At 36.7% G+C, this 25356-nt stretch overlaps 3 protein-coding genes across 11 annotated transcripts; 2 read left to right on the plus strand and 1 right to left on the minus strand.

Moving 5' to 3' along the window:
• Positions 1 to 1400: 1400 nt before the first annotated feature.
• On the plus strand, positions 1401 to 10492 carry LOC113665781 (regucalcin). 2 transcript variants are annotated; one of them, XM_027181505.2, is made up of 13 exons: positions 1401 to 1615; positions 2924 to 2960; positions 4673 to 4743; positions 5817 to 5850; positions 6020 to 6063; positions 6207 to 6225; positions 6526 to 6581; positions 7361 to 7405; positions 7905 to 7975; positions 8533 to 8617; positions 9192 to 9257; positions 9532 to 9653; positions 10028 to 10492. In XM_027181505.2, the coding sequence occupies exons 1-13, from the start codon at positions 1466 to 1468 to the stop codon at positions 10134 to 10136; spliced, it is 909 nt and encodes a 302-aa protein (XP_027037306.2). In that variant the 5' UTR covers positions 1401 to 1465; the 3' UTR covers positions 10137 to 10492. The 2 variants fall into 2 exon arrangements, with proteins under 2 accessions (XP_027037306.2, XP_089049948.1); XM_089193822.1 differs by having other exon boundaries at positions 1421 to 1615; positions 4583 to 4743.
• Positions 10493 to 10884: 392 nt separating this feature from the next.
• Positions 10885 to 18842, plus strand: LOC113665782 (regucalcin). Of its 3 annotated transcripts, XM_089193821.1 has the most exons (13): positions 10885 to 11040; positions 11277 to 11483; positions 11747 to 11783; positions 12505 to 12575; positions 12673 to 12706; positions 13003 to 13046; positions 13957 to 14031; positions 14526 to 14570; positions 15028 to 15098; positions 15273 to 15357; positions 15794 to 15859; positions 16404 to 16525; positions 16784 to 18842. In XM_089193821.1, the coding sequence occupies exons 2-13, from the start codon at positions 11343 to 11345 to the stop codon at positions 16890 to 16892; spliced, it is 900 nt and encodes a 299-aa protein (XP_089049947.1). In that variant the 5' UTR covers positions 10885 to 11040; positions 11277 to 11342; the 3' UTR covers positions 16893 to 18842. The 3 variants fall into 3 exon arrangements, with proteins under 3 accessions (XP_089049947.1, XP_027037308.2, XP_089049946.1); XM_027181507.2 differs by having other exon boundaries at positions 10885 to 11483; XM_089193820.1 differs by lacking the exon at positions 13003 to 13046 and having other exon boundaries at positions 10885 to 11483; positions 13961 to 14031.
• LOC113665780 (uncharacterized) lies at positions 18035 to 25175 on the minus strand. 6 transcript variants are annotated; one of them, XM_089193816.1, is made up of 5 exons: positions 24880 to 25175; positions 21032 to 21237; positions 20717 to 20918; positions 19696 to 19901; positions 18035 to 19130 (listed from the first exon to the last, which is right to left on the minus strand). In XM_089193816.1, the coding sequence occupies exons 1-5, from the start codon at positions 24983 to 24985 to the stop codon at positions 18915 to 18917; spliced, it is 936 nt and encodes a 311-aa protein (XP_089049942.1). In that variant the 5' UTR covers positions 24986 to 25175; the 3' UTR covers positions 18035 to 18914. The 6 variants fall into 6 exon arrangements, with proteins under 6 accessions (XP_089049942.1, XP_027037304.2, XP_089049943.1 ...); XM_027181503.2 differs by lacking the exon at positions 24880 to 25175 and adding an exon at positions 23504 to 23689; XM_089193817.1 differs by lacking the exon at positions 24880 to 25175 and adding an exon at positions 23073 to 23090.
• Between the last annotated feature and the right edge of the window lie 181 nt (positions 25176 to 25356).

Consider the following 25356-nt stretch of genomic DNA (forward strand, 5'->3'; position numbering starts at 1 on the left):
TTTATAGACCCAACACTTACTCGTTGACTTTGCTTTGTTTTGTTTTGCTTTGGTTGGTTTTTTCAATCAGGAAAAGTTTTGTGGAATATAAAGAACTACAATATAAACGGGTTGCACTGTTGCGAAAATCATTTCGTTTCACAGCGCCCTACATTAAATGACGGGAACATGGCCACTTCCCTCACAATGATCTGTGCTGGACAGGCCAGTTTCTTTGTATGTTGTGGGACTCTGTAGGAATGGCCCCTCCATAATGATTTCCAGATTTCATTTTCGAAACGAAAAGTAAAGATAGATTAAGACTAAAGATTAACCTTTTTTATTCAAATCAAGAGCTGTTGCATTAAAGTTTTCGATGTTTAACTTTGGAGATTTTGCTTCCCACCCTAGTTTTTTCTCCTTAGATGCGCTTCTTCAACGCCACATTTCTGTCTTTTCCCTGATGGCAGTCACATACGGGTGTTCCGATAATCATAAAAGGAATGCCGTCGAAATTTAATTTCGGTCCATTGACAGGCTGCGGATCTTCCCAGAAAATTCTGTGGTTCGGTGCGGATCTCTATGAAAAAGTAAAAAAGTACAAATCAAATTAACTACTTGCGACAGACGTCTCTGCTACTGAAGCTTGCTATTCGGGCTACGGAAGAAGTCGACATGCACTCAAAGAAACAGCCTTTATGCCTTAGCGCGGTTAATAAGTCGATGAAATAGGATACGACTTTATACCGCACTCTACAGTGTTGTTGAATTATAAATGAATGCATCCAGATATATTGCATGGATTACGTTTCAAACAAAAAATATACATTTCCTTTTTTTTTTTACCTTTATTGGTAGAACTCTGACATAAGAAGTTCGCGTTTAATATTTGTGGTCAAGTCTTGTTCTCCTGTTTGTCTGACCTTTAACCTAAATACCTTTAAGTGGATGTTAAATGAAACAGCGACCCTTAGGTAGATGTTTTCGAATGTTAATTTGGTAATTAATTTTTTGGAAGAAAAAACTTTCCTTTCTTTGTTTGTCTGACCTTCCATGGAAAATATTTAATTACAATTTAATTTCCTTTAACCGACTCTGAACTGCTTTATTTTCACTACAAAATTAGGACTGCAGCTTACATTTCCGCCCGAAATACTTTGGAGCTTTGAGCAATGCGAACTTCGTTGTCGTTTGTGGCTTCAAATAATTCTTTTAACGTTCTCAAAATCATAGACGTAACCATAATTCGCAGAAATCGTAAAATCGAAGTTTACCGCTATTTTTCGACAACGCGGCAGTTTTCGTCGTGACATCGAGACAGTTCATTTAGTTCACAGTTGATTTTTAACGTTTCAAGTTCCGGTAAATTCGTGCCGCCCGAAAATTTTCGTAACGCAACACCCAAAGCCGTGACCTTCTTCTGGTCTCGTGACTCCCGTGGTCACGCACAAAGGCATGACTAATAATGTGAAGGCGTGAAGGGAAGATGGCAGCCTCTCCATTTCAGATTTCTGTCGTGAAAGAGAGTTGTTCACAGCTTGGAGAAGGCCCCCATTGGGACGAGACGACACAACGGCTCATATGGGTGGATATTCTGGGGCATAGCGTTCATCTACTTGATACTGTAACGGGAAAGGTGAGATAATTTGGTAAAATTTCCGCACAGCCCCATACTATTGTAAAACAAATCTGTTTTCCCAACGGCAATGTATTGTTTTTGTCATTGTTTTCTCTATCCAAGAACTGAATGCATAATGTAGGATGGGGCTGTGCGGAAATTTTACCGATAATTTTATGCGTCTCTGTGTTTAACGATATATAAACAAACAACCTGCCCTACGCTTTGTGGTAGTTGACGTTTGACATGACATAAAGCGAGTAATATAAAGGTAACACCTTTGGAAAGATTAATAACTTCATTTCGGTTGTCTCTTTTTAACCCTTCGTTAGTGAAGATTTCGGTCGTAAGTTAAATAGGGGCAGGAGGGTGTAAGTTACGCTTTGTTGATCGAGAAAAAATGGGATCTACATCTTTGTTGTTCATCATTTGCAAAATTATCTGCTTCAATATTTTACGCCTTGCGACAATTTTGTTCCTTCTTAGTTTGCGATTTTTTTATTTCGTGGAAATCTCTGATTATGTATTTGTGATCTCGAAATCTGCCGGGTGAGGTAGTTTTGCATTCAAAATTGCCTTTGGGCTTTTTGGAGCCTACAGCCCTATCAATTCCTTACAAAGATCAAATTCTCGGGAGCGAAGTAGAATGCTTGGCAACCGAGGAAGGCAATATGATTTTATTTATGTATTCGCTGATCTTTTTGTCCCAAACGTGATTGTGTCAAACGATAAGAATCAAATTAAACTGTAGAATCCAAAAGCTGAGAGAATTAGTTAGTCAGTGACAGTGGAACATTTTAGATTTTTTTTTATCTTTGTTTGGAAATTGTGTCAAGTTTTTACCCCTGAACTAGGCCAAAAGACAGCGACAAAAAAATCTCTTCAGATGGTTTTGCTTTAAGGGTTAAGGTAATGTACAGATCCATTTGAAGCTTCAATTCCCCCTCTCTCCTGAGCAAACCCCAGGCTTTTTACTGCTCTCTGTGCCCAAAGGGTAAGGAGTTTGAATTTGTTTTAATAGAGGAATTTAAAGGTTAAAGAGTCTCCTTTCAAGAGGAAATGGCTAAGAAAGACAATTTTCTCATCATAGAATGATGCTTACAAGTGAGACCAAACAGCAGTACCAAAAACTAATACAATGGATCACCAAATAATGGGTGGGGCATTTTGAATGCAATTTTGGCCCAGGGGAGGTGTTAAATTGAACAAGCCAATCTCCAAAAGTTCAATGCCAGGGAGGGTTGCATGGGGGTGGAGGGAGAGGGAGGTTGTTGAAGCTTTGAATTGATTGATGCATAACAACCTTCTGATGTGTTCTATCTTTAGGATGTAAAATATCATTTTGATGGACCAGTTGGAGCAGGTAAATGAAAACCATAACTCAGTTGTGATTAAAATGCAACTTCTCCCATCACTGTCAATCTGTTATCCAACAATCAGCTGATGAGAATGAATAAACATATCTTTTAAATAATGTATGGTAACAAAATATTGTATAATAGCTAGAAGGCAGTTTGAAGTATAAATTTCATTTAACCCTTTAATTCCCAAAGGAGATTAACATGTAACTTCTCCCTATAATATCTATATATTATCTAGCAAACAGGTAATGAGAATACTTAAACTTATCAGATAGAAGTTATTTTGATCTAACACCAACTTCTCATTACTAATCTACAAGGAAATCTGTAGCAGCTAGAAGGGAGAATTAACAATCAGATCTTGGAGTTAATCTAACCTTTATCTATGAAGTAGCAAGAATGGCTACATAGGAATCCTTCAGAACTTTCATAGGAATATATTTAATTAATGCTAAAATATGACAGTTTTATTGGATGGATTAAGAACAGTTTATTTTTAGACTTTAAAAAGAAGTTTGTTTTTCTAACGGAGAGTTTCAATGAGAGCTTTAACAAGAGGGCACCAGAATTATGACAAGAGGTCTTGCTAAGCGTAGGGGTCCCTGGACATGCACTCAGTAAAGACTTCTTTATAAGGAGACTCTTGGATAGTTTTCTAGAAAAGACAAGGACAGTAGTATACATTTTTATACATTCAATGAGACAAGCGTACATTGAATTTGGGAAATCAGTGCCTGGAAAGTCGTCTAGCAGCAGGTCATACAACAATCAGGTCAAGGACAATCAAGGTCATGGTTAATCATGTCATGCATGACCACAGTGCATGATTTCTAAGAGTAATCATGTAAAGCTTGTGTGCTTTGTGTTGCTTGCCGATTTATATATTTTTACACATATAGAAATAAATTATCAGTTCCACTTACTACCATGACCATTTGTTTTTTGTTTAGTGTATAATAAAACAATACATGTAATTAGATTCAGTTTTTGTGATATCCAGAATTATCAAGGTCTCCATGAGGGTTATCAGCCTCAGCCTTTGGCTTCCTCTGATAACCTCTACCTCAACCTTGATTATTCTGGATATCATTATTCTGGATATCAAAAAAAACCGTCTTACTATAATTGTTTAAAAAATGATAAAGCAGCTGGGCAAAGTTCAGTCTAGAGCTGGTCAGCTTTTTCACTGCTCAGCCCTTAATGAGACCCTTGAATTTAAGTTAATACTGTTCAACAGATTTATCATTACTTTTCAAATTTATTTTAACTCTTTAACCCTTGAACTCCCATGAGTGACCAAGAGAGAATTTCTCCTTACAATATCAATACAATATCAACCAGACAAGTGATGAGAATAAAGAAAAATATCAATTTGGGGGTATTAATAAATACTATATTAAATTCTCTGAACTGACGTTATAAGAATGGTATTGTTGACAGTAAGGAGAATTACAAATTTGATCTGGGAGTTAAAGGGTTAAACCCTGAGAGTGATCAGCATGTGATTTCTCCTTACAGTCATACTGCTGAATCATTCATTAAGGTCATGATAATGAATATTAATATAAATGATTGCCAACTTAAGAAGCTTTGATTGGTTAAATTCTCCTTGTCAGCATTATAGGAAATGCATGGAAAAATTTTTAGGAAAGTGTATGGAGAACTTGGATACTGATGTCATGGTTAAGGTTGTCATTATTATTCTCTACTTTAGCTGTGCCAAGGAAAAGAGGTGGTTCTTTGTTGGTGGCAGTCAATAGAGATTTTATATTCCTTGATCTTGAGGTTAGGACCATGAATTATTTGAATATGTTTATTAAGTTACATGTAAGTGCTTTGCTTTTGAAAAAAGAGTGTTTTTAATTTCTACTTTACACTATATTCTGATTTTGTTTTGCCAAATATTCACCATGTAGCTGAAAAGAGTGATTTTTCCAGCAAGAATTACAGTATGTGCTGAAAAATTGCACCTCTGCTCTATCAGATTTCATCAAGAGAATCGGTTTTTTATTTCATACCTACTGAGATTTACATGTACACTGCAAAGTGTACATATAACAAAGCACTTCACATATGGTCCCTCAGGAAACTAGTTAGTTTTGTTTTCCCGAGAGTCCTGATGTTTCCCTCAATGTCATCTCAGGAAACATCAGGACTCTTGGGAAAACAAAGCTAACTGTTTCCCTCATGACCACACATTAAGTGTATAATATTCTCTTGATTGTATTTAGCCTGTAATCATACCATCATCGTAAGCCCTTCAACAAAAGCATTTCATCCCTAGTGGGAAAGTGAGAGGCCTTGAATGATATGAATTGGTGAGAGATCCACAAGGGTCTAGTGCTGATGATTGTTAGTGCTGCACCCCCCTGACAAGCCTTTACCTGACTCATTTGATATTTTCTCAAGGGCTGAGAAACACATGTCTTCAGTGCAGTGCTAATGAACAAAAGATCTACTATCTTAAGGTTCTTTGGATCAGCTAACAGTGCACTGGAAACCTGAAATGGCTCAAAACAAGCATCAGAAAATTCATAAACAATGCACCCTGATGAAGGGCTAAAGCTCAAAAGGTCAGCTTTATAAACTCTTAAAGGAGGCCAATTTACATTATCAACTCAGTCCATAAAGCAAAATTATCTTCTAATACTTCCTGCAGATGCAGAGTCACAACTTCTTTAGCTTCTGAAAAGGGTAAGTTTTTAAAGAAGCTGTGACACCTGAAGGAATTTGAAGCCTGATTATCAAAAATTTTTGTTCACTGTCTAAGAAATCAATATTTCATAGACGCACTTTAGTACCCATTGTGATAGATATGTTTAACAGACAAACATCCATTTAAATCAATTATTTCTCAGACAGAACAAAAGGAAGTGGTAGCTTCAGTTGATAGTGAGTATTGCTTAAGAAGTGCCTCAAGTTTGTATTTTGTAATTATTTTTTGTTTTAGTTAACTGTGCTACAATTGAATACTAAATAGTCTACATTAAAAAATATATATAAGTATATTAAAAATGTATTATCATGAAATCAAAACAATTTTAACCTCTTTTGCATTTAGAGGACAAGCCAGAAAATCGTTTCAATGATGGAAAATGTAATCCAGTAAGTATTTTCACTTTGCAAAATATGGACATATTTATGCCATAAACTGAATCGAATTTGTTAAAATAAAGCAAAAGCTGTTGTTTCTTGTCTGATATTACTAAAATATAATTAATATCAATTTTTCTTGGATTTTTTTTCAGGCTGGGCGATTTTGGGCAGGTAAATCACATGGAAAATACTTTATATTTAATATGTCCAGGATTATTCCGTGTTCCGGTTCTGGCTTATGTGACTGTGTTGTATTCATTCATAAACTGTCTAATATGTTAAATTACTAAATAAGTAAATAAAGTGCGGGTAAACTTAGAAGGTAAAATGCCAAAGTGAGACCTTTCGCGAAGTAGAGAGTCATGCAATAATTTTTCTTTATTAACGTAACACTTCATCTACAAACACACCCTTAGCCTATACCAGTAGAAGGAAGAAGAAATGAGAATTTGATTCTTCTTGTCTTAACAGGTACCATGGGTCCAGAAGAAAGGCCAGTGTGTGTAAAACCACATCAAGGATCCCTGGTATTGAACATGTGACTTGATCATAATGGTAGCGGAGCTGTGACTGCGTGCATTACGCGTGCAGTGTAGCTCCATACTTAATAACATTTTATTCCCTCTAATAAGTGGCCTTGTGAGGAATAATGGCGGCTATGCTGGTACGATAAGAAAGGAAATAAAGTTAGCGATATTTAGGGTGAGTAGGGGCTGGCTAGGATTTCTTTAAAGGAGGGGGATTCCCAGCGACGAATTTCCACGAGCCTAATGTGATGTGACTTATGCCGCTACTCTACGTTAGGTATAAGCGGTCTCGTAATCATGCGGCGGGAAAGACTGACTATGTGTGCTTTGAAGATTGCTGACTCGGCTCCGCGTGTTTTTCGGATGTCTTAAGTTTGCCTGCGTAGCCAACGGTTTTGTGTACGTTTTGAGGCGTCAAGCAGTGGAGCCGTGATGACCAGCAACGAAGCTGCGTGAGGCTTGGGTCTCGCTTTTCATTGTTTTAAAGAGCACAAAAAACGGCCGGCTTCACTGGCTAACCTGAAGTATACGATTTGATTAAAAGGAAAAAAGTATCTTACTCTCTTCGGACACCCCCTGTGGATTGATTGGTTGAAAATCCAACTAGCCCTTGCTTATTGCTGAAGAACAGCAAAGCTGTAGCCACTCCTTAGTTTACTCTTTGCATTTCCTATCAGCCCATCTCTCCAGTTTATATGTGAGACCTATTCCACCTCCTAAACCCCACTACTGCCGCGTTCCATTCTTGTTTTGATATTCTGCCTCAACTTGTTTCTCAGTTCTCTTTAGATTGCAATATGGCTGTACGAAGTTTGGTTGACAAGGTTAGTTGATTGCAAACAGTTGAATATAGTTTTGCACAAATATGCTCTGGATTACGGTCGCAGTAATAGTATCCTAAAACTAGAACATGTGATTGTAACAAGGTGGGACAGTATAAACTGAACGGATTAGTTTATTGATAATTAAAGCACATTTCTAGTTAATGTTGATGTTTTACAAAAGTAATTGACGCGTGCGGAAAGCATGAATTTCCAGTAGCGCGATGAAAAGGCTTGAACAGAAATCCTCTCCCTTCTGAAAATTAAATGAATGAAAGCAATTTAAGATTTTAACATTTTTTGGACTTGAAACGTGTTGTGAGAGAAACGCGAAGGAAAAAGATTCTACTGGGGAAAGTATGCAGCTCAAAAGCACGACGTGAAGCGGATATTTTGTATCTTCCTGGACGTTAAGTTAGTTTCCATTCTTCCCTTTAATATTATTAGATTTATCTACTAATTTATCGTATTGCCTTCTTGAATTTACATATTCTGTTGTTAGCTCTCAATATCCAATGGTATTGCTTGGACTCCAGACAAAAAGACGCTTTATCACGTTGACAGCTTTGAAAAGTAAGTACTATTGAACTGCCAGAAAAACTTGAAAAAGTTATTTTGGCAATATGCGCTGGAATAGCCTTTTTTGACCAGGAGGATCAGTAATATTTCAAATCGCTTCACGTTAGAGATCACCTTAGATTATTTAACCGTAGATAAAAAGTCACCCCGAGATAAACATTTCTTATTACAGGTTTTGGTGAGTAGTATCGCTGAAACTGTATTTGTACGAGTTGCGCTGCATTTTGACGCCGAATACGCAAGGCAAGGCAAAACACAAAGAACGAGTAAAAACACCCAGCGATACGCGAACCAAAATGTCTAATAAGTTATCTATAATCCAGTTGCTTTAATTTATGTGCATTTCATATATGGTATTTCTTACTAGATACAGCCGTCCGATTGAACAGATTTTTTTCCGGTACAAAATGACCAACTGTTTAAAGATCAAGTGATATTTGTACTGGATTCGTGCGTTTTTTGTACCCTGCTTAATACAGATGGATAAAAATTCCAAATATTATTACGAGACAGTTAAATATTGCAAGTGTACTTTTTTTTTGATCCTATAGCAAAATCGACGCTTTTGATTATGACGAATTGAGCGGCACGATATTTAATAGGAGAAATGTTATAGTAGTGGACCATTCCCTTGGGGTAAGTTATTAGCTTAGACTTTGTTTTGAGACTCCAGCGAGCAACTTCATCTTTCCAAAACTATCTTCCAGTGTGCGGAAAACTCGACTATGGACGCCGCCATTTTTAAAATACCTCAGTAACCGGGCTAAGCACAAATTAAGCAAAGCTCAATTGGCAGGATTCATACTACCCGGAGCACAAACAGCTGTTGCTCTTGTTATCGTAAAAGTTTTTGGAGGTTTCATCCCATGAAAAGCTCGCCTCATGACAACTTCGCCCTCTACCGGTTAGCCCCCAATTCGTATCGTTACAGCGAAAGACCCAATGTGGATTTCGCGATTTTATGTTCCTTAATGGTGTATGACTTCGTCCTAAAAGGAACATATTTTCCTTGATGAAACGCCGGGGAAACCCGATGGAATGCCGGGAAATAACCTACGAGGTACTAGCACCTCATGTCAGAGTAGTAGCAGTGCCTCTAGTTGCTTCCTGGGAAGCAACTAGAGGCACTTAACCAGAGAAGATATGGGCAATGTAGCTGGCATTTGGCTCGCATGCAGATGTCTTTTATAAAATTTTGTTTTTGTTTCAGGCTCCAGATGGAATGACCATTGATGAAGATGGAATGTTATGGGTTGCTATGTACAACGGATGGAAGGTATTCATATGAAGATATGAGTGTTCTTTACTTTTAAGGCGACTGAAGGCGACTTAGCGTCCCAGAGTAGGCATAAAACATTTTGCTAAGAGCATAACTACTCGTCTCACAAAATCCGATGATTAATCCCCCTTCAGCTGCCTGAAAGTCAGATAAGGTCTGACTAGATGGGCCACTTTTTTCGATCATCTTTTTTTTTATACCATTATCAAGAATTACTTTATGTTTCCCCGTCGTTGAATTTAAAACGGTATATATATACATATTTTTGCAGGTGGCAAAGTTTAATCCTTGTAGTGGAGAATACTTGACCCACGTAGATCTTCCAATAGCTAAAGTTACCTCTTGCTGCTGGGCCGGCACCAATTATGATGAACTGTTAGTCACTAGTGAAAGGTTAGTCGTCGCTCAGGGCCTTGCAGAGTCGCTGAGAATTTGCGCTGAATCATGGAGTGATAAAGTAAAACGAGAAAGGGAAATTCTCAACAAAATGGTGTGAGGTATGAGAAGACCATTGCGAAAGGTCTTTGCTCCGACTCTTTTGCTTAGGTAGCAGTCTTAGACGTTTTTCTTGAACTCAGCGAGAGTCACGTGGACTGCATGCCGTATGAATGAAAGTCGCGTAAAGACGTGGGGCGAGAAGAATCAAAAATGTGACAGCATGGGAGGGAAGGGATAGGTTCTTTTTCTTCTTCATTGTCACTTCTCTTTCCTTTTATTTTCTTTTTTTTTCTTTTTATTCCTAACCTAAATCTTTCTCTAAATTTTAGTGCTCGCTTGACGCCAGAAGAAAAACAACAACAGCCCTTGGCAGGTTCGATTTTCCGAGTGAAAAATTTAGGTACCACAGGCTCACCAGCAGTTGCTTTCCATGGTTGAATACATGAAAGCTGTTTTACACATGAAAAGGAGTATAAATGGGGTTTTCATAAATTTTTTAAACCTTTCGAAAGGGATGAAGGTGTTTTAAGAAATTTTTTTTTTATTACAACTGAGTCTGTTAGTTACCAAAAAAAATTTGTTCACGAGTCCACGAAGTGTATTTAAAAGAATAGAAGAAACATTCTAGGGCTAGTATTATTAAAATTGGTCTTTTTAAGAAGTTTGTTTTGTCAGATATTTTTCAGCCATCGAAATTCGGTGGGGCTTGCAAACTGGCCACGGCGAGGAAATTTATAACAGAGTCAAGTTGCATGTATTTGATTACTAATAAAGTGGTGAATTCGAAGTCTGTATACAAGACCGCCTTTCATATATACTGGTACACTCCCCTGTTCCTTTCGCGTGAAACGGACCTGCTTCTCTGAAATCTAATTAGTTATCAGTCCGACTCTCGAAAAGCTTCTACGAACGTGACAAATGTTTCACAGCCTTCTTTCGCAAGATAGCTTCATCAAGAGGAGCTTATTCGATATTTTCCCCTTTTGACTGTTAGAAACTCAAGAATTCCCTAGTGGGGCCATTTTATCTTCATAATGGTTTTTGATTCTATTCAGATCCAGGCTCTATGTAGAGTGAATGCGCTTCATACGAGTACAGAGGAGTAATCACGTGGTCAGGACGCTAGGGGGTTGTCGCGAATGCTGGGAAGGTTGTTCTTTAGATCGTTTTTGGCGGGAATTACCACGCATTCACTCACGCGTTCTGCAAGTGTCCATGTTTTCGTCATTTTATCTAATGTTGAAAGAAAACTTGTGTTTACATATGACTTTCTCATTACTAAAAAATGCGGAAGCGGGTCGAAAACTAAGGCTAGTCGGTTGGGGGTCAGTGGAGTAAAAAGGTAACTGAATTACAACTTTTCAGGTAAGAAATTTGCTTCCAACTTTCAAGAAGTTGTTTAGTTTGGTTGCCCGGTCATCGATATTTAGGCAAATTCAATGGTTCAAAAGCTTCCTAAAATGTTTTCTGCGTTTGAAATGTATAAGTACGTTTTACATGAAGAAAAACCATCGACAAAGTCTTAATTTTTGAGTAACTCACCGATACTTCACTATTTGGATGCTAATTTCCTTACAGGAGACGAGGGTGCTTCTCTTTACCTTAATTCTAGTGCCCGGTCTCTCTCAGTTCAGCCCCTTCAATATGGCGGATATTTCGGTCGTATCCGGGGATATCTGTACCAAGCTCGGAGAAGGACCAACTTGGGATGCAGCTACGCAAAAATTATTTTTTGTGGACGCCTTAGCCTACAGTGTCCATGTGTTAGATGTTGAAACGGGAAAGGTATTGAGAGAAACAAAAAAAGTAGCTGCAAAGTTTACTTCGGAGGAAGTCATAGTTGTACGTCTAACAGCATAGAGGAGAGAAGTACTGGCATTTGATGCCGTAAGATGACTTTCTATTCTATAGTTTTACCCAAATAGAGTTTATTCCTGCTGAGTTAAATGCGATAGAAGGGAGATGTACCTAAATACCTGGATTGATAAACTTCCGGGGCAGGAAAACCTCACCAATTTAATATAGTAATATCTTTTCCTTGTTATTAGGCTAAAAATTATCAGCTGGATGGAATAGTTGGATGTGGTAAGTGTTAATTGAATATCAGAAGTAAAAAATCATGTGATGTACTTTTTACCTTTTTAAGAGTTTATTTGGCCCACAACTCGTACCCTAAATTGGAGACCATGGTAAAAAGTTTTAAAGCCAACGTTTTGGGTGTTAGCCCTTTGTCAGAGGAAGTAGAGGAGTTATGAGTTGTGTGTGGTTTGTAGAAAGATAGAGCTACGCTGGTAACGTAGAAAACAAAAAGATAAAGTAGTGTCATCTAGTATAATTAATCGGGTTGATTACATAAATTGACCACCGTAAAGAGTTTCAAGGCTGATGTTTCGAGCATTAGCCCTTCGTCAAAGTGGAAAACTTGAAATTCTTTACAGTGACCAATTTACGGTGGCCAATTTGCATTATCAACTCTGTTGATAATTCTCAGTTAACCTGTTATACTCTCCCACTGATGCAGATCACAGTTCCTTTAGAAACTTTATTACCCCCTTTAAAAAAATAAGTTCATTGAATGGAAAGCATTTGAAGATACAGTGGGGTTTATAAGATTGCCAATTTTAGAATATTAATTTAGCTCAAGAGTTTTGTTGACATGTACTGTAGAATGTTTGTTTGTTAATTACAGTATGTTGATTAACAGAAAAAGTTTTGAATTTTTGTTTGGTGATGGTGGTTATATAATAGTTTGACTCTTGTCCCATGAATGCCTTTCATTAATTTTTTTTCCACATTTTTTTCTCAGTTGTTCCTAGAAAGAGAGGTGGTTCTGTTATTCTGGCATGTGAGAGGACTATAAGGTTTTTAGATCTTGAGGTTGGCTGAGTTTTGTACCATTTAATACCTTGTTCAAGATATTCTGAATGTGAACACTTGCAGTATGTTTAAATATTTCTTTGATAATTTTTTACAGACTGGGCAGCAGGAAATAGTTGCTACAGTTGACGGTAAGTTTGTAAGTCTTAATTTCAATTTTGTTATGTAGTACGCCCTAACATCAATATCCATAATCTCAATACTCATCTCTACACATCCCCTTTGGTATTAACAAGGAGAATTTGTTCAACAATCAAAGCTTCTCAGATTGGTGATTATTTCCCATATTCTCATGATCCAAATGGATGATTGAGCAAAACTGCTGTTAGGTGAAATTAGATGCTAGGTTTATATGAGGTATTAGTAGCGATTAAGAAGTGCACTAGAATTTTAGAATTTTTTTTCTAATGTGTTGTCTGTTCTGCAGAAGATAAACCAGAAAATCATTTTAATGATGGAAAGTGTGATCCAGTGAGTAACCAGATAACTACAGAAGTTACTTAGCTGTACTTGAAATGTTGGTAGTTATTAGAAATATTTGTTTAGATTATTTAAAAAAAGCTTATTGTTTAATGCAACAAAACTGCATTCTTAACCATGTTTGATTTAGTCAAGTCTTTTATCTGAACATTTATCTTTTTGAACTGTGTCAAGGGGGCTGACAGCTAACAGTAGAAAGAAAATTTATTTGGTTAACCCTTTAACTCCCAGATCAAATTTGCAGTTCTCCTTACTATCAACCATATAATTCTTATAATGTTAGTTGAGAGAATCTAGTAATGGATCAACTCATCATTCCCCAATTGATATTTTCTTTAATCTCATCACTTGTCTGCTTGATATCAAATTGATATTGTAAGGAGAAATTCTGTCTAGGTCACTTTTACAAGATAAAGGGTTAACTCAATCCTCTTACAGGGAAAACCTAAAGTCCACTGATTGGGTAAAACCATGGTCTCAGTCAGACCTTGTGTAAATAACCAACCCTTTGTGTTTTGCATACTTCGTTATCTATTGTGCAACTTGTAAATTTTGTGGGAGTTACAATTATCTTGAAACAGAGACAAATTTATAGGGTCAGCAAGATGTCAGAAATTTCTGTTGGAAAATAATTTTTTGCAATTTCTTATGCAAACAGAAGAGTATTAAGGATTAAGGAAATGCAACATTTTCAAATTTTGTTACCTGGGCAGTCATGAGGATGGTAGATAACTTGCAGTTAGACATTTCTAGTGCTCATGCAAGACATAGTTTTGCAGATATTGGAAAATCTAAAAACAAAGTAAAACATGCATAATCTTTTTGCTTTATGTTTAAGTCATAAGATACAGAAGGCTTACTATCCTGGTGTGAAATATGAATCCTCTTTTTTTTTTGCAAGGCAGGAAGATTTTGGGTTGGCACAAAAGGCCGGGAAACAGGTGCAGGAATTCTCCCTCCTGAGCAAGGGTCTCTGGTTAGTATGCATGATGCTGAATGCCTTCTAGTTAAAACTGAGTTAAAACTGGTGAATTTTTCTTTGGAATTAAATTGTTAATTCCAGAAGTCAGTGGCTGGAAGGACAGTTAAGATTGTTTAATTGCTCATTTGCTTATTGGCCATTTGTGATAGATGTGTTATCATTATTTCCATTTCAAGGTCAAAGTATAAAACCCTCTAACCCCCAGAAGTGATTAACATGTAACTTTTCCCTTCACATGCACACATTAATGAGAATATTCAATCTTATCAGGTACATGTGGAAGTTATTATAATTCTTGACCTAACAACAAATTCTCGTGACTAACTTTCAAGGAAATGTGTAGCAGCAAGAGGGGAGAATTAACAATCAGATCTTAGGAGTTGAAGGGTTAATGCCATGTTGTGGCTGTAAGTGAATTACGTAAGGAAATCTAAATTAGGCAAATACGATATTTTTTATTGAGTCCTAAGTGTGTTTTGCAATTTCAGTTTTCACTCAATGGTGACAGAAAGCTTACAAAGTGGATAGATAAGGTGCATAATTTAAATTGTGTATGTTAGAGATTTGTTATTACATCATGCATGCTACTTGGGTTTGGTTAGAGCATGATTTTGTTTGCATGGTGAATATGTTAGTGAATCAAGTTAAGGAAGGTCGCATTCCATCATACTAAGCCAATTCTCACATGAAACAGGTAACCAATTTACAAAACCCTTTCCTTGAGGGGTGCCTAACATGTGCAATTTATACTGTGATGAATATTAAGTTAGTGTACAAAAGTGTTGTGTATAAAATCATCCATTTATTGCACTGCTGTGATCACAAACTTCATGAAACAGCACATTTACCAGGAGACAAGTTCAGTGTTCCTTTTTCATGAGTTGAATCAATATTGTGAAGTAATGGACAGATTGATGCAAGGCAGCAAATTAACTTTAAAAGTTAATGGAAAAATTGATCAATTTTAATCATAGAAATTTTTTTTACTAGATAACAATATCTAATGGCATGACATGGAGCCTGGATAAGAAGACATTTTATTACATAGACACAGTGACTAGGTATAGCCCTTTTAGTTTTTTTTTCCCAATTCAGTGTGTTTATATGATTATTTTTATGATAATATTAATTTTTCTTTAATGAAGTGTGTCTTATTGGTGCCATATATATCAAATTGAAGAACTGCAGTGCAGATTGATGGCATGACTGAAAATAATTTTTAATCCCTTCTATAGTAAAATTGATGCTTTTGATTATGATCATGAAACTGGGGCCATATCAAATCGCAGAACTGCAGTGCAGATTGATCCAGCGCTTGGGGTAAGCTTACAGATTATGTGTCATGCACTGCGTGAAAAATGTTTAAAAGTATGGGACAGAAAGGTGTTTCTTTGTCTTGTTGTGACCTTCTTACAAAGAAAAAATTATTAGTCCCTTTAAAGAATCAACCCTCAGAGTTCTACCAAAGAGCCAGAAAGACTTTTCAGAGAACTAGGTTGATAATTTGTGCCATGCATTTTACATACTGTCAGAACTGTTATCAGATTGCTCATGTTCCAACAATGTTGAGAGCCTTGTGTGAGGTTTAAAATTAATATGATAAGAATATAGAAGGGGACTTGGAAATGTTTAATGTCTCCAATCCTGTTTGACCTACATGCACAGATCTCATGAAAACTGTTTCAACATTAATTCTTGTCTTTAAAGTAACTGTATGCAATGGACATTATGATTAATTTGTTGGGTTTTTTTTTAGTATCCAGATGGTATGACAATTGATTCAGAAGGAATGCTTTGGGTAGCCATGTATGATGGATGGAAAGTAGGCCAAACTTATACTCAAATATGTAGTAACAGAAGATAAAATATATTTTTTTTATCTATGATGATTATGTTATACGTATACTTGTGGTCCTGACCTTTGATCAGATTAATGTACAATTGTTGTTAATTGTTCAAATGTATCTGAAATCAGGGGTCTCAGCCTTGAAGAAATGTTCACAAATGAAGATAATTTTAAGACAGTGGAAATTGTGAGATATCTTGACAAGGCAGGGGCAGGGGGGGAGGGAGGTATTCATATACATCTGCCAGTAACATGAGGGAGGGGAGGGTATTCAATCATATACATCTGCAAATAACATGAGGTTTCTATATCTCTGTCCCTTTATATTTAAGCTAACAGTTCTTTCTGATTTGGATTTCAAACAGTTTTCCTTTATCAATGATTACTATAATGCTACTTCCAATAATTACTGGTACTGTACCCAGGTTTGGGGGCTTCTCATTAAGCAAAAATTGTAATTCTGTCTGTATTTGTTGTTTTTGCAACCAGTAATATTGTCTGTCCGATTCCTTTCTTAAAGGTAGTGAGTTTCAACCCAGTCTCTGGTGCAATGCTTAGAAAAGTAGATATGCCTGTTGCCAAGGTGACATCTTGTTGTTGGGGTGGACCAAATCTAGATGAACTATTTGTTACATGTGAAAGGTACAGCATCCAACCACTTCTTACATGAAATTATTTTAAAATTAAGGTACATATTAAATAAAGAGTGATGCACATGTATAATATTTTGCCATTCTCTATCTTCTGTAGAACTCTATTCTTTTCAAATTCTATTATTTAGCTAAGACAATAAGTAATCTTGTGAAGTACAAGTAACTGTAATATTTATTGAATTACTTTCTCTCTCTCTCTTCTACTGATAGAAAGTTCATTTCATGTAACATTTTATTCTCTTTTTAGCTTGAGGTTATCTCCAGAGGAAAAGAAAACTCAACCTCTGGCTGGGTCTGTATTCCGAATTAAGAATCTTGGGACACATGGATCACCAGCTAAAGCATTTGATGGTTGAAAAGAGTGCACTAATTTTGAAATAACGTATTCATTTGATTAAATGCCACCCTTGAATAAAGCCACTTTGAATAAATGCTGCATTTTAAAGAAGAAATATTAATAAATGTGGCCCTCAAATAAATGTTGCATCATGATGCGACATTTATTCAAATAAAATACTCAAAAATCACACAACAATCAATGATTCAATTGCAATTAGAAATTTTGAGTGAACCAGACACAAATCCTTTTGAATGCACCAGTCCTGATGTTGAGAAAGTATATCCAACATTAGTTCTGTATTCACTTTTTGTATTGCAGTAGTTATATTAACATGCAAATTGTGAAATTGAGAACAGAAATAGGAAAGCATGGTGAGTTTCCTAGGGTTTCAGGGAAACCACATTATTTTACATTGAGAGGAGATATTCCACTTGATAAAGGAGTAATCACAATCATTTATTCAAAACTTTTGTGGCAAAATGAAACTCATTTGAGAGAGACTAAATTGTGCTAAACTAGACTTGTACATATGCAAATGAACACTCACATGTTGGAGTATAAATAATGCAATTTTAGTCCAGTTCATTGTTCAAAGGGTGCACGTCTGGTTTGAATGTTTTAAAAAATTAACTAAAATTTTAAGGATATTAATGAAAAATTATGAAATAAATATTTAATTCAAATCCCCCTTCTCAAATCACTAATAAGTATGTAATTGGTTTTTAATCAAATTATAAATAACTGTGATTTGGCATCCCTTCAGTTTTCATGCATTAGGAGTCTTCACCCTTTAACCCCCGAGTGACTGGCATCTTATTTCTCCCAACAGTTTAACCCCTGTATCACACAGTAAGGTCATGAGAATACAGGAAATGATCACCAACTAACTTTTCTCTTGATTGATAAACAAATTCTCCTTGTCAGCACCTTAGGAATTATATAGAAAACAGTATGGAGAATATGCATATTGATGTTAGGGTGTAAAGGGTTAAGTATCACATACACATACACAGACACATGATCTTTAACAAATTCTTCGTCACTAATCTGTGGAAGAAGCAGTGGAAAAGCCAATGCTTTCGAAGCTAGTTGTCTCACTCTTTCCGCTCTTGTTGCACACCTTTTTAATGTAAACCAGCCTGGTTATAATTAGAAACATTTGGAATTCACAATCCACCTTTAATCATATATCTTTTATTATCACAACATACCTTTGTTTCTGTACTCCAAAAATTCTAAGAATAATTAACTTGTCAAAAAACTATTCAACAACAGTGGAAAATTAATTTCTATATGCATGCCTGGAAATTCATGTCTGAACTTATGTTTACATGTAAAAAATTCAGTTTATGACATGTTGGGAAAATAGCCTGGCATGTAATTTAACAAGGTGTTTAAATACTAATAATTTAGTTTGTGCTGGGTACCACTTAATTCTCATCTAAAAGATAACCAAGATAATTAGATAAAACATTTTTATTGTTTCTACCATCTCCAGCCTTCTCACTCACGAATGCTTACTTTTTTCAAGCTGTTACAACTTGAGACTTGGTGTTACTTGCTTGAAGCAAAACAAATTCTTATAGAAAAACATTAAATTATGCCACAGATCTGTTTGAAAATCATTGAAAGTTACCTAACCATACTATCTTCTGCAGATACTGTTAGTAAAATTAATCCATGTACAATGTGCATGTACTTAACTTACATTGTGGTTATTTGCCAATTGCATTGGCAAATATTCTAATGATGTAATGTTTTACAATTGAAAATAAGTGTTACTGCCTTGGAGCTATAGGCACTCCAAACATGAGAAGGCTAGTGGGTAAAACTCCCCTTTGGGTAAAACTCCCCTTAGGGTGAAAGCATCAACATTTCTTTTCTTGAAACAACAAACTGAAAAGACCTCCACAACATATTCAAACTATAGTCACATTAAATGTCTAATGACAATGTTTTAGAGAAATTAATTCTTGTATTCTTCTTTATCTTCATTTGGTGATTATGTCCAAGCAGAAAATCAATCACCAGTGATCATTCAGCTGAGTGATGGGGAATTTTTTTGCAGCAAGGCCACAAAATCTCTAGTTACTGGCAAGGGCACATTAGGGTCAATGTGAACGTCGAGAAACATCTTGCGTTCCCATGGTGGCATCAGGACCCCAAGGGTGACTCGCATCTCTTGCACCTGTGAGCGAGTCACAGGTTTTGTGTCCCACTGCTTCATTAAGTTTGAATCCTGGCAACAGGTCAACTGAAAATTAAATATAAAAGTTGCAGTTAACAGACATTTTAATTTGGTGATGTTACAACACATGTATGTATGATAAATAATTAATTCTTAAGTTTTTTAAGTTATGCCCTCATAACAAAATCCAACGAAACAAAGCAGAACACAACACAAACACCACTAAACAAACAAACAAATTTCAATCTTTTTTTGACAGAGAGCTAAAATTCCCTAAGTCACTAAATCACTGGAAGACTAATTATTAGGATCCTCATTCTAAAGGACATTCCCAGAATTGTTCCATGGGATGTTCTTTGATTGATTGATTACTTTTAAACACTTTGTCTCACATCTTGCCTCTTAGGTACAGGTGTGATAGTAAAGCTTCATGGTTGAGAACTGAAAACAATTCTGAGTTACAGTTAACTGTGTAATACTATGTTACTTGATTACAAGTAGAGAAAAGACATTTATGGGTAAGGACACTAGCAGGTTAAACTATGGGTAGCTATGCAATATGACATGCGTAGTCAAGTACATCTGAAATTACATGCTTTCTGTAAATTTCAGAAAGGAAAAATCTTCATACCCCACAAAGTCCACACCACCCAAAGCAACAAGGGGGATTTCCATGGACTGTTATCTCTCCACGCACACCTGTCTCCCCACGCATCTCTACACTTCGTAGACAACGCAGTGGGATTGGGAGGTAATAAGTGGTATCATTGCATGACGTCTGAATGCTGTATCCTCCTGGCAGCTTCTTTGCATTACCCCACTCTATCAGGGATGTGCCTGCAAAGTAGTGGTGACAGTCATTACTATGAGGCAGTGTGACCAAGTAGTTAGAGCGCTGGGCTTATAATTAATCTGCTGGTCCCAGTTCAAAGGGTTCCACCCTGCTACTCACTGGATTTGTCTGTGGTAAATGTGCCAAGTTCAACACCTTGGCTGCACTTTGTGTTCAAAACCAACTGGTCTACTTCCTGTTAGATTCCATTTTTTAACAAAGTGCTCCTTCAATCATTCATTTGGACCCTGAAAAGCCCCACTAGGGTCATGGTCAATGAAGTATACATTCACACACATACATGTATAGGATCTTGTCCCTATTATGATGCAACATTCACTAATCCATATCCTTGTAACATTTTACCATTTTACCATTTTACAATTAACACTTTAGCAGAGAGGATTGAGAACCTTCAAGTTTGGCTCATGAAAATGTTTACCAATAAGTTGGGTTCAACACGCTAAAAATTGTGACTGATTCAGTTAACAAAATATTCACAGCTAAAAGTTTTGAGTTCAAAATTGGGAACTAGATTGTTCAAGGTAAAAATCAGTTTATTACAAAATTAAATCTTGTGGTAAAATTTACCAAATGTTGCATACTTCAATTTATCAGCCTCGTGAGCCAATTTGAGATCCCTTCAAAATTGTTTCACTTAAGAAAAATCTAATTAATGTTGTGAAAGTTGCATATACATGTACTCTCTTCCCCCTTTTTGTTAATTTATTGTTCTAGCTTAAAATGAGATCAAAATGACTCGTACAGTACCTGTGCTGTCTCATACAGTGTAACTCTAAAAATGAAAAAATTAACCTACCCACAGCAAGTTGTGAAGACAAAAAGAGAATTCTCTTGTTCGTTAAAAGGCAAATGCCACCACTTCTCTGGCTAACATGCTTGAAATTTTCATCAGAGAACTGCACATGCGTGTAGTTCATGAAAGTGAACTGATTCAGAGCTTGAAAACTCTCCCCTTCATAGATCAGTCCTGCCAAGAGATCTCTATAACTCATATTTCCCTGTAGAGGAAAATAAAAGTAGAAAAGTGAAATTTAGAAATAATAACCTGTTTCTCCATAAGAGGCCCTATTTTGCTCACTAGAAGCTCCTATGCTAACCTCACTTCACAAACCTTAAGAGACACAAATTGGCCCTGAACAGTGCGTTGAAGCTGATCCGCACTATGCCGCAATGTCCTTTGAAGAGTTGCTCCACTCATGTGTTTGGTGGTTAATGATGTCATAAGGCCTCTGGAAATTGGATCCAACATTGCATCTGTGAAGGCCTGTGGCTGAGTGACCACAGGAGGGGCAATGGTAGCTAAGAAATCCATGTCAACTGCAAATTAGAAAAAAAAAAAATATTGTCACCTTGGAATTTCATTGGTGCTTTGCATGCAGCTGTGAGCTTGATCTAAAGCTAGAATCATATGGACACATCTTTCACAGTACCCTTTCACTTGCAAGATCTGAAAGCTAATTCTCTAAACTGGTGGCCATACAAACAGTTGTTGCCTACTCCTGAGAATTTGGTGTTTTATCAAGACACTAGCCCCGAGCTGATAATTCTCTTAATTCCCAATAACTATCTACTAGACATTTAATTAAAAATTACAAGGAGACTTAATATGTTGGTCACTCCTGGGAGTTGAGTGGTTAATGAGGGGCCTGAACAGGTAAATTGGGAATTAGACATTTGTCCATATTTTTCTTTGTAAACAGGAAGGAAACAAATTAAAAATGTGATAAGTACAGAGATCATTTGGGTAGAATTTGGGCTTGGTTTTTAAATGGTATTTATATCCTCCATAGACTCTAGCTGGTCTACCAGAACCAGCTTGGACAGCCAAATAAGAAAAGGGGAAAGATCACTTTTGCACACAATACTCATTGTTCAAACATCAAACGTTTTACAAAATTAGTAAAGAGATAAATACTTCTCTACCGATAGGAATAAATTCAACTTTCAGAATAGCCAAATTTTGTTCCCAACAAACTTTCACTTCACCAACACAGACGTAAAGTTCGCAACGACTATGGACTAATTATTTTGGCGAAATCTTTGATGCTTCAAATCTCTACAGCGTTAAGACAAATTAATCTAGCTAAGCTTCGATTCGCGTCAGTGACCCAGCTTGCTTCGATCTTAATAGGAAAAAAATAACATAATGAGGCACTAATATTAGAACAGAAAGAGATTTGTTCCATTGACCTAAGTGCAAATTTCCAATGAAATTTCCCTTGGAATTCCAGTCGAAAGATGAGTCCAAATCGAATTGACACCAAATGATATTTCTCTTTTAAAATAAGCGCAGGTTCGTATGGAAATAACTATCGCATGTTAAGGTTTTGGATCAAGGCGAAGTTCAATAACAATCAGTTGTTCCTGTCTAACCCAAGATATTGTGATATTTCCGACGTGTCTCACTTCGCTGCGTGACCACATGGATATTAACTACAGCGTAGGACAAACTACACGAACTTCGAGATTAAAGATTCATTTACTGCAAGTTACCCATGTGATTTACGACTCAGACTAGGAGCCCAAGGTTTATAAGATCGTTTTTTAACCAGTTTATAGACAATTCAATACCAGTTGCAATATCATATTGCATCATGACGCTCGCAATTAGAAAGACAGCTTACTGGATCCAGTAGTGGCAAGGGAAGGACCGTCGAAGTTTACATTGCTCTCAGCCATTTTCAGCAGAGGTATTTTGCACGGCAAAGGAACTTCTTTATCGTCTTCTGCAAATTCACTGCTACTCGTACTTCCACGTCTCTTACTGTCTGAGATTCGTTCGTAGCTCATGAGCGCTCCGATGAAATTGCCCTTCTGTGACCAGCGCGCAAGATGTTTCTTAGAAAGAATTGAAAACCCACGCGGCCGTTTCTCAGAAAAATTGAACAAACTGCTATTGTCCAGGGTGGGAAGGGGAGAAATTAAATCCTCACAAGCTTCTTTATTCATAAAGTTTATCCAAACATTATCATTAATGTTTTTCTTTCAAGTAGGAAAGCTTTTCAAGTTTTAAGAACGCTTGATTTAAGGATTTCGCAGCTTTCTGAAATCCAGCTCACCCTCGAGGAAACTGATAATTCGACCTGACTGGGGAGTGGAAAGGTAAATCTTTCAAGAAAAAATAAAAGGAAACCAAATAAACATGAAAGAACCTTCAAAATGTGAAGATCAAATGTCCTTTCCAGTGTCAAGTTAGCCTGATGGTCTCCTAATCGTAAAAGCAAGTCGACGCATATTAATCAATATTTGCTGCTTTTAATTTGGTTTTGTTCAACTTGAATGTATCATCGAAGCCGGCGATGTGGAACAAAGATCGATAGATACCCAGGTTGTATTGGGTCAAATTCTAAGAATTCAATTATTTTTCTACTAATTCGGATAGCCCGGCAATTGAAGAAAACATTCTCACAGTTTGAAAAGCGGTGAAGGAAATAAATATAAGTTAAAGATTTTCATTAAGAGGTTGATCAAAGCCCTCACTCTGTGTTTTATACTCAAAAGCTGGCTCGACTATTAACCTTCTGCGGACGTTTCAGGCAAGCATTCAGTCGTAATATCGAATACTTATGAACTTTAAACTCACCAGGAGAGGCCATAGCTTCAAGTTGGATGGGAATGTCCTCAGACACCACTTTAGAACCAACAAGTTCCTCTTTAACGGTGTTTTTAAGCCGTTTGAAGCTCATGCTAACAGAGCGCTCCGCCGACTATCTTTAATATAAGGAACGGAGAATGGGGGAACGGGGATTGGGGAATGAGGAATGGAAAAAAACCGAAATTCTCGGAAAAGGTCAGGAATATTTATGAGCATAGACACGTCCGTGATATTCAGTATCAACGCCTCTTCAGATTAAGGTCTCAATGGAGTAAACCTTTAGCTGTAAAATAGCATAAAATAAACTAGCCGTTAATTAAGCGTAAAACGTGTCAAATTTTAACCGTTGGCCGTAAAAGCCGTGACCTTATTGGAACCCTCGTGTTAGAGCGAATTATAAAAGCTCGTAAATCTTTCGATGAACTCGGTAATAAAAAGCCCTATTTTAAATTCTGTATTGAAATGAGTAAAACAGTAAGGTCCGATTTTGTTTTTTCGAAAAACTTTACCTTGCTCTCATAATTCGAGGAAATTGCTGAAACAAATGCTTTAGTTAAGAAGCGCCAGACTAATATCGCTTTGGGTTAATGAAATGCAGAATGGTTTTGTCTGAAGAAAACGTCTGCAAAGTTTTTAATAAGCAAATATTATAACTCGAGCCAACGCGTACAAATTATTTCAGTATTTATTTATTCTTGAGTCTAAGGTCCAACGACCGACCTGATTAAGTCGCGATTAAAAAACATTGTGCTCCGTTCCGCTTGATCACGCTCAGAGCCCAAGTTACTCTCGAGAGGAGACATGGCGGAGAATTTATTTAGTGGTTCATCTTTCCGCCTGATTGGTCTTGACGTAATGGCAGTATGCACAGCTCTCCAATAGTAAAGATGTGTTAGCAGCACTCAAGCAAACTTTCAACAATTCTAAACCCGTCAAATTCCCCCCTCCCGAAACAGCTTCCCCCAAATGTGAGGAAACCAATTGTTGATCAATATTTGGCAAGAACCCGGCGAGGAGGGCAATTTTTGTGTGGGGCTCTCCGACAAAATTTAACTCTAAGGCGTAAAAAGGATTAATCATAAAAAAAATTATGTTAGGTTTAATGGGAAAAAATTAACCGTAAAATTGCCAAACTTTTAACCGTTAGCTGTAAAAACCATCACCCCATTGAGACTCAAACCCTCTTGAAAATGCAAGAGTGTAGAACCAGTGAACAATAAAAGGTTATGAGGCCAGATAAGGAAAATAGCCCAAAGGGGTTGAAGAAGAACAGACTTGAGGTCCACAAAAAGGAACAAGGGAAATAATTATTATACTGTACTCTGCGATCGTTCCTAAGTTGATGAAACGAATGATTGACTCACTTGGCGGTGCATTTGGTTGTGGAGGAATTGACATTTCCTCGTACAGAGCTGTAGATTCTGCGAGTTCCTCAGCCAAAGAATTTCTCAGCTTTTTGAAGTTCATCATTTTCACTTTATGAATAATTTTTAGCTGTAGTAGTTCACTTTAGTTGGCAGCACTCAGCAATGCTTCTCTCATGAAAAAAATGCGATGACTATTTGATACGAACAGCTCTCTCACGAGGGACTAGTGAAGACTTTCTGTTAACAATTTCAGTACTTTTTCACCCGTAAAGGAAATGAGAAGTAGGGAAAAATAGCATATAGAGGAAGAAATTTGATAGAACCAAAATTCTAAGAGAAAGCAAATATTTACAATTTGTGTTATACATTGTTGAGAATTGATCTTTAGATCGAGGTAGTAAAAGAGTTAAAACCATCTGATCCCCCCCACCCCCTCAAATATAAAGACTAGTCCCTAACAGTGACCGATAAGTA

Source organism: Pocillopora damicornis, chromosome 14 (genome assembly GCF_964200805.1).
Source record: "Pocillopora damicornis chromosome 14, jaPocDami1.2, whole genome shotgun sequence".
NCBI classification, from domain to species: Eukaryota; Metazoa; Cnidaria; class Anthozoa; order Scleractinia; family Pocilloporidae; genus Pocillopora; species Pocillopora damicornis.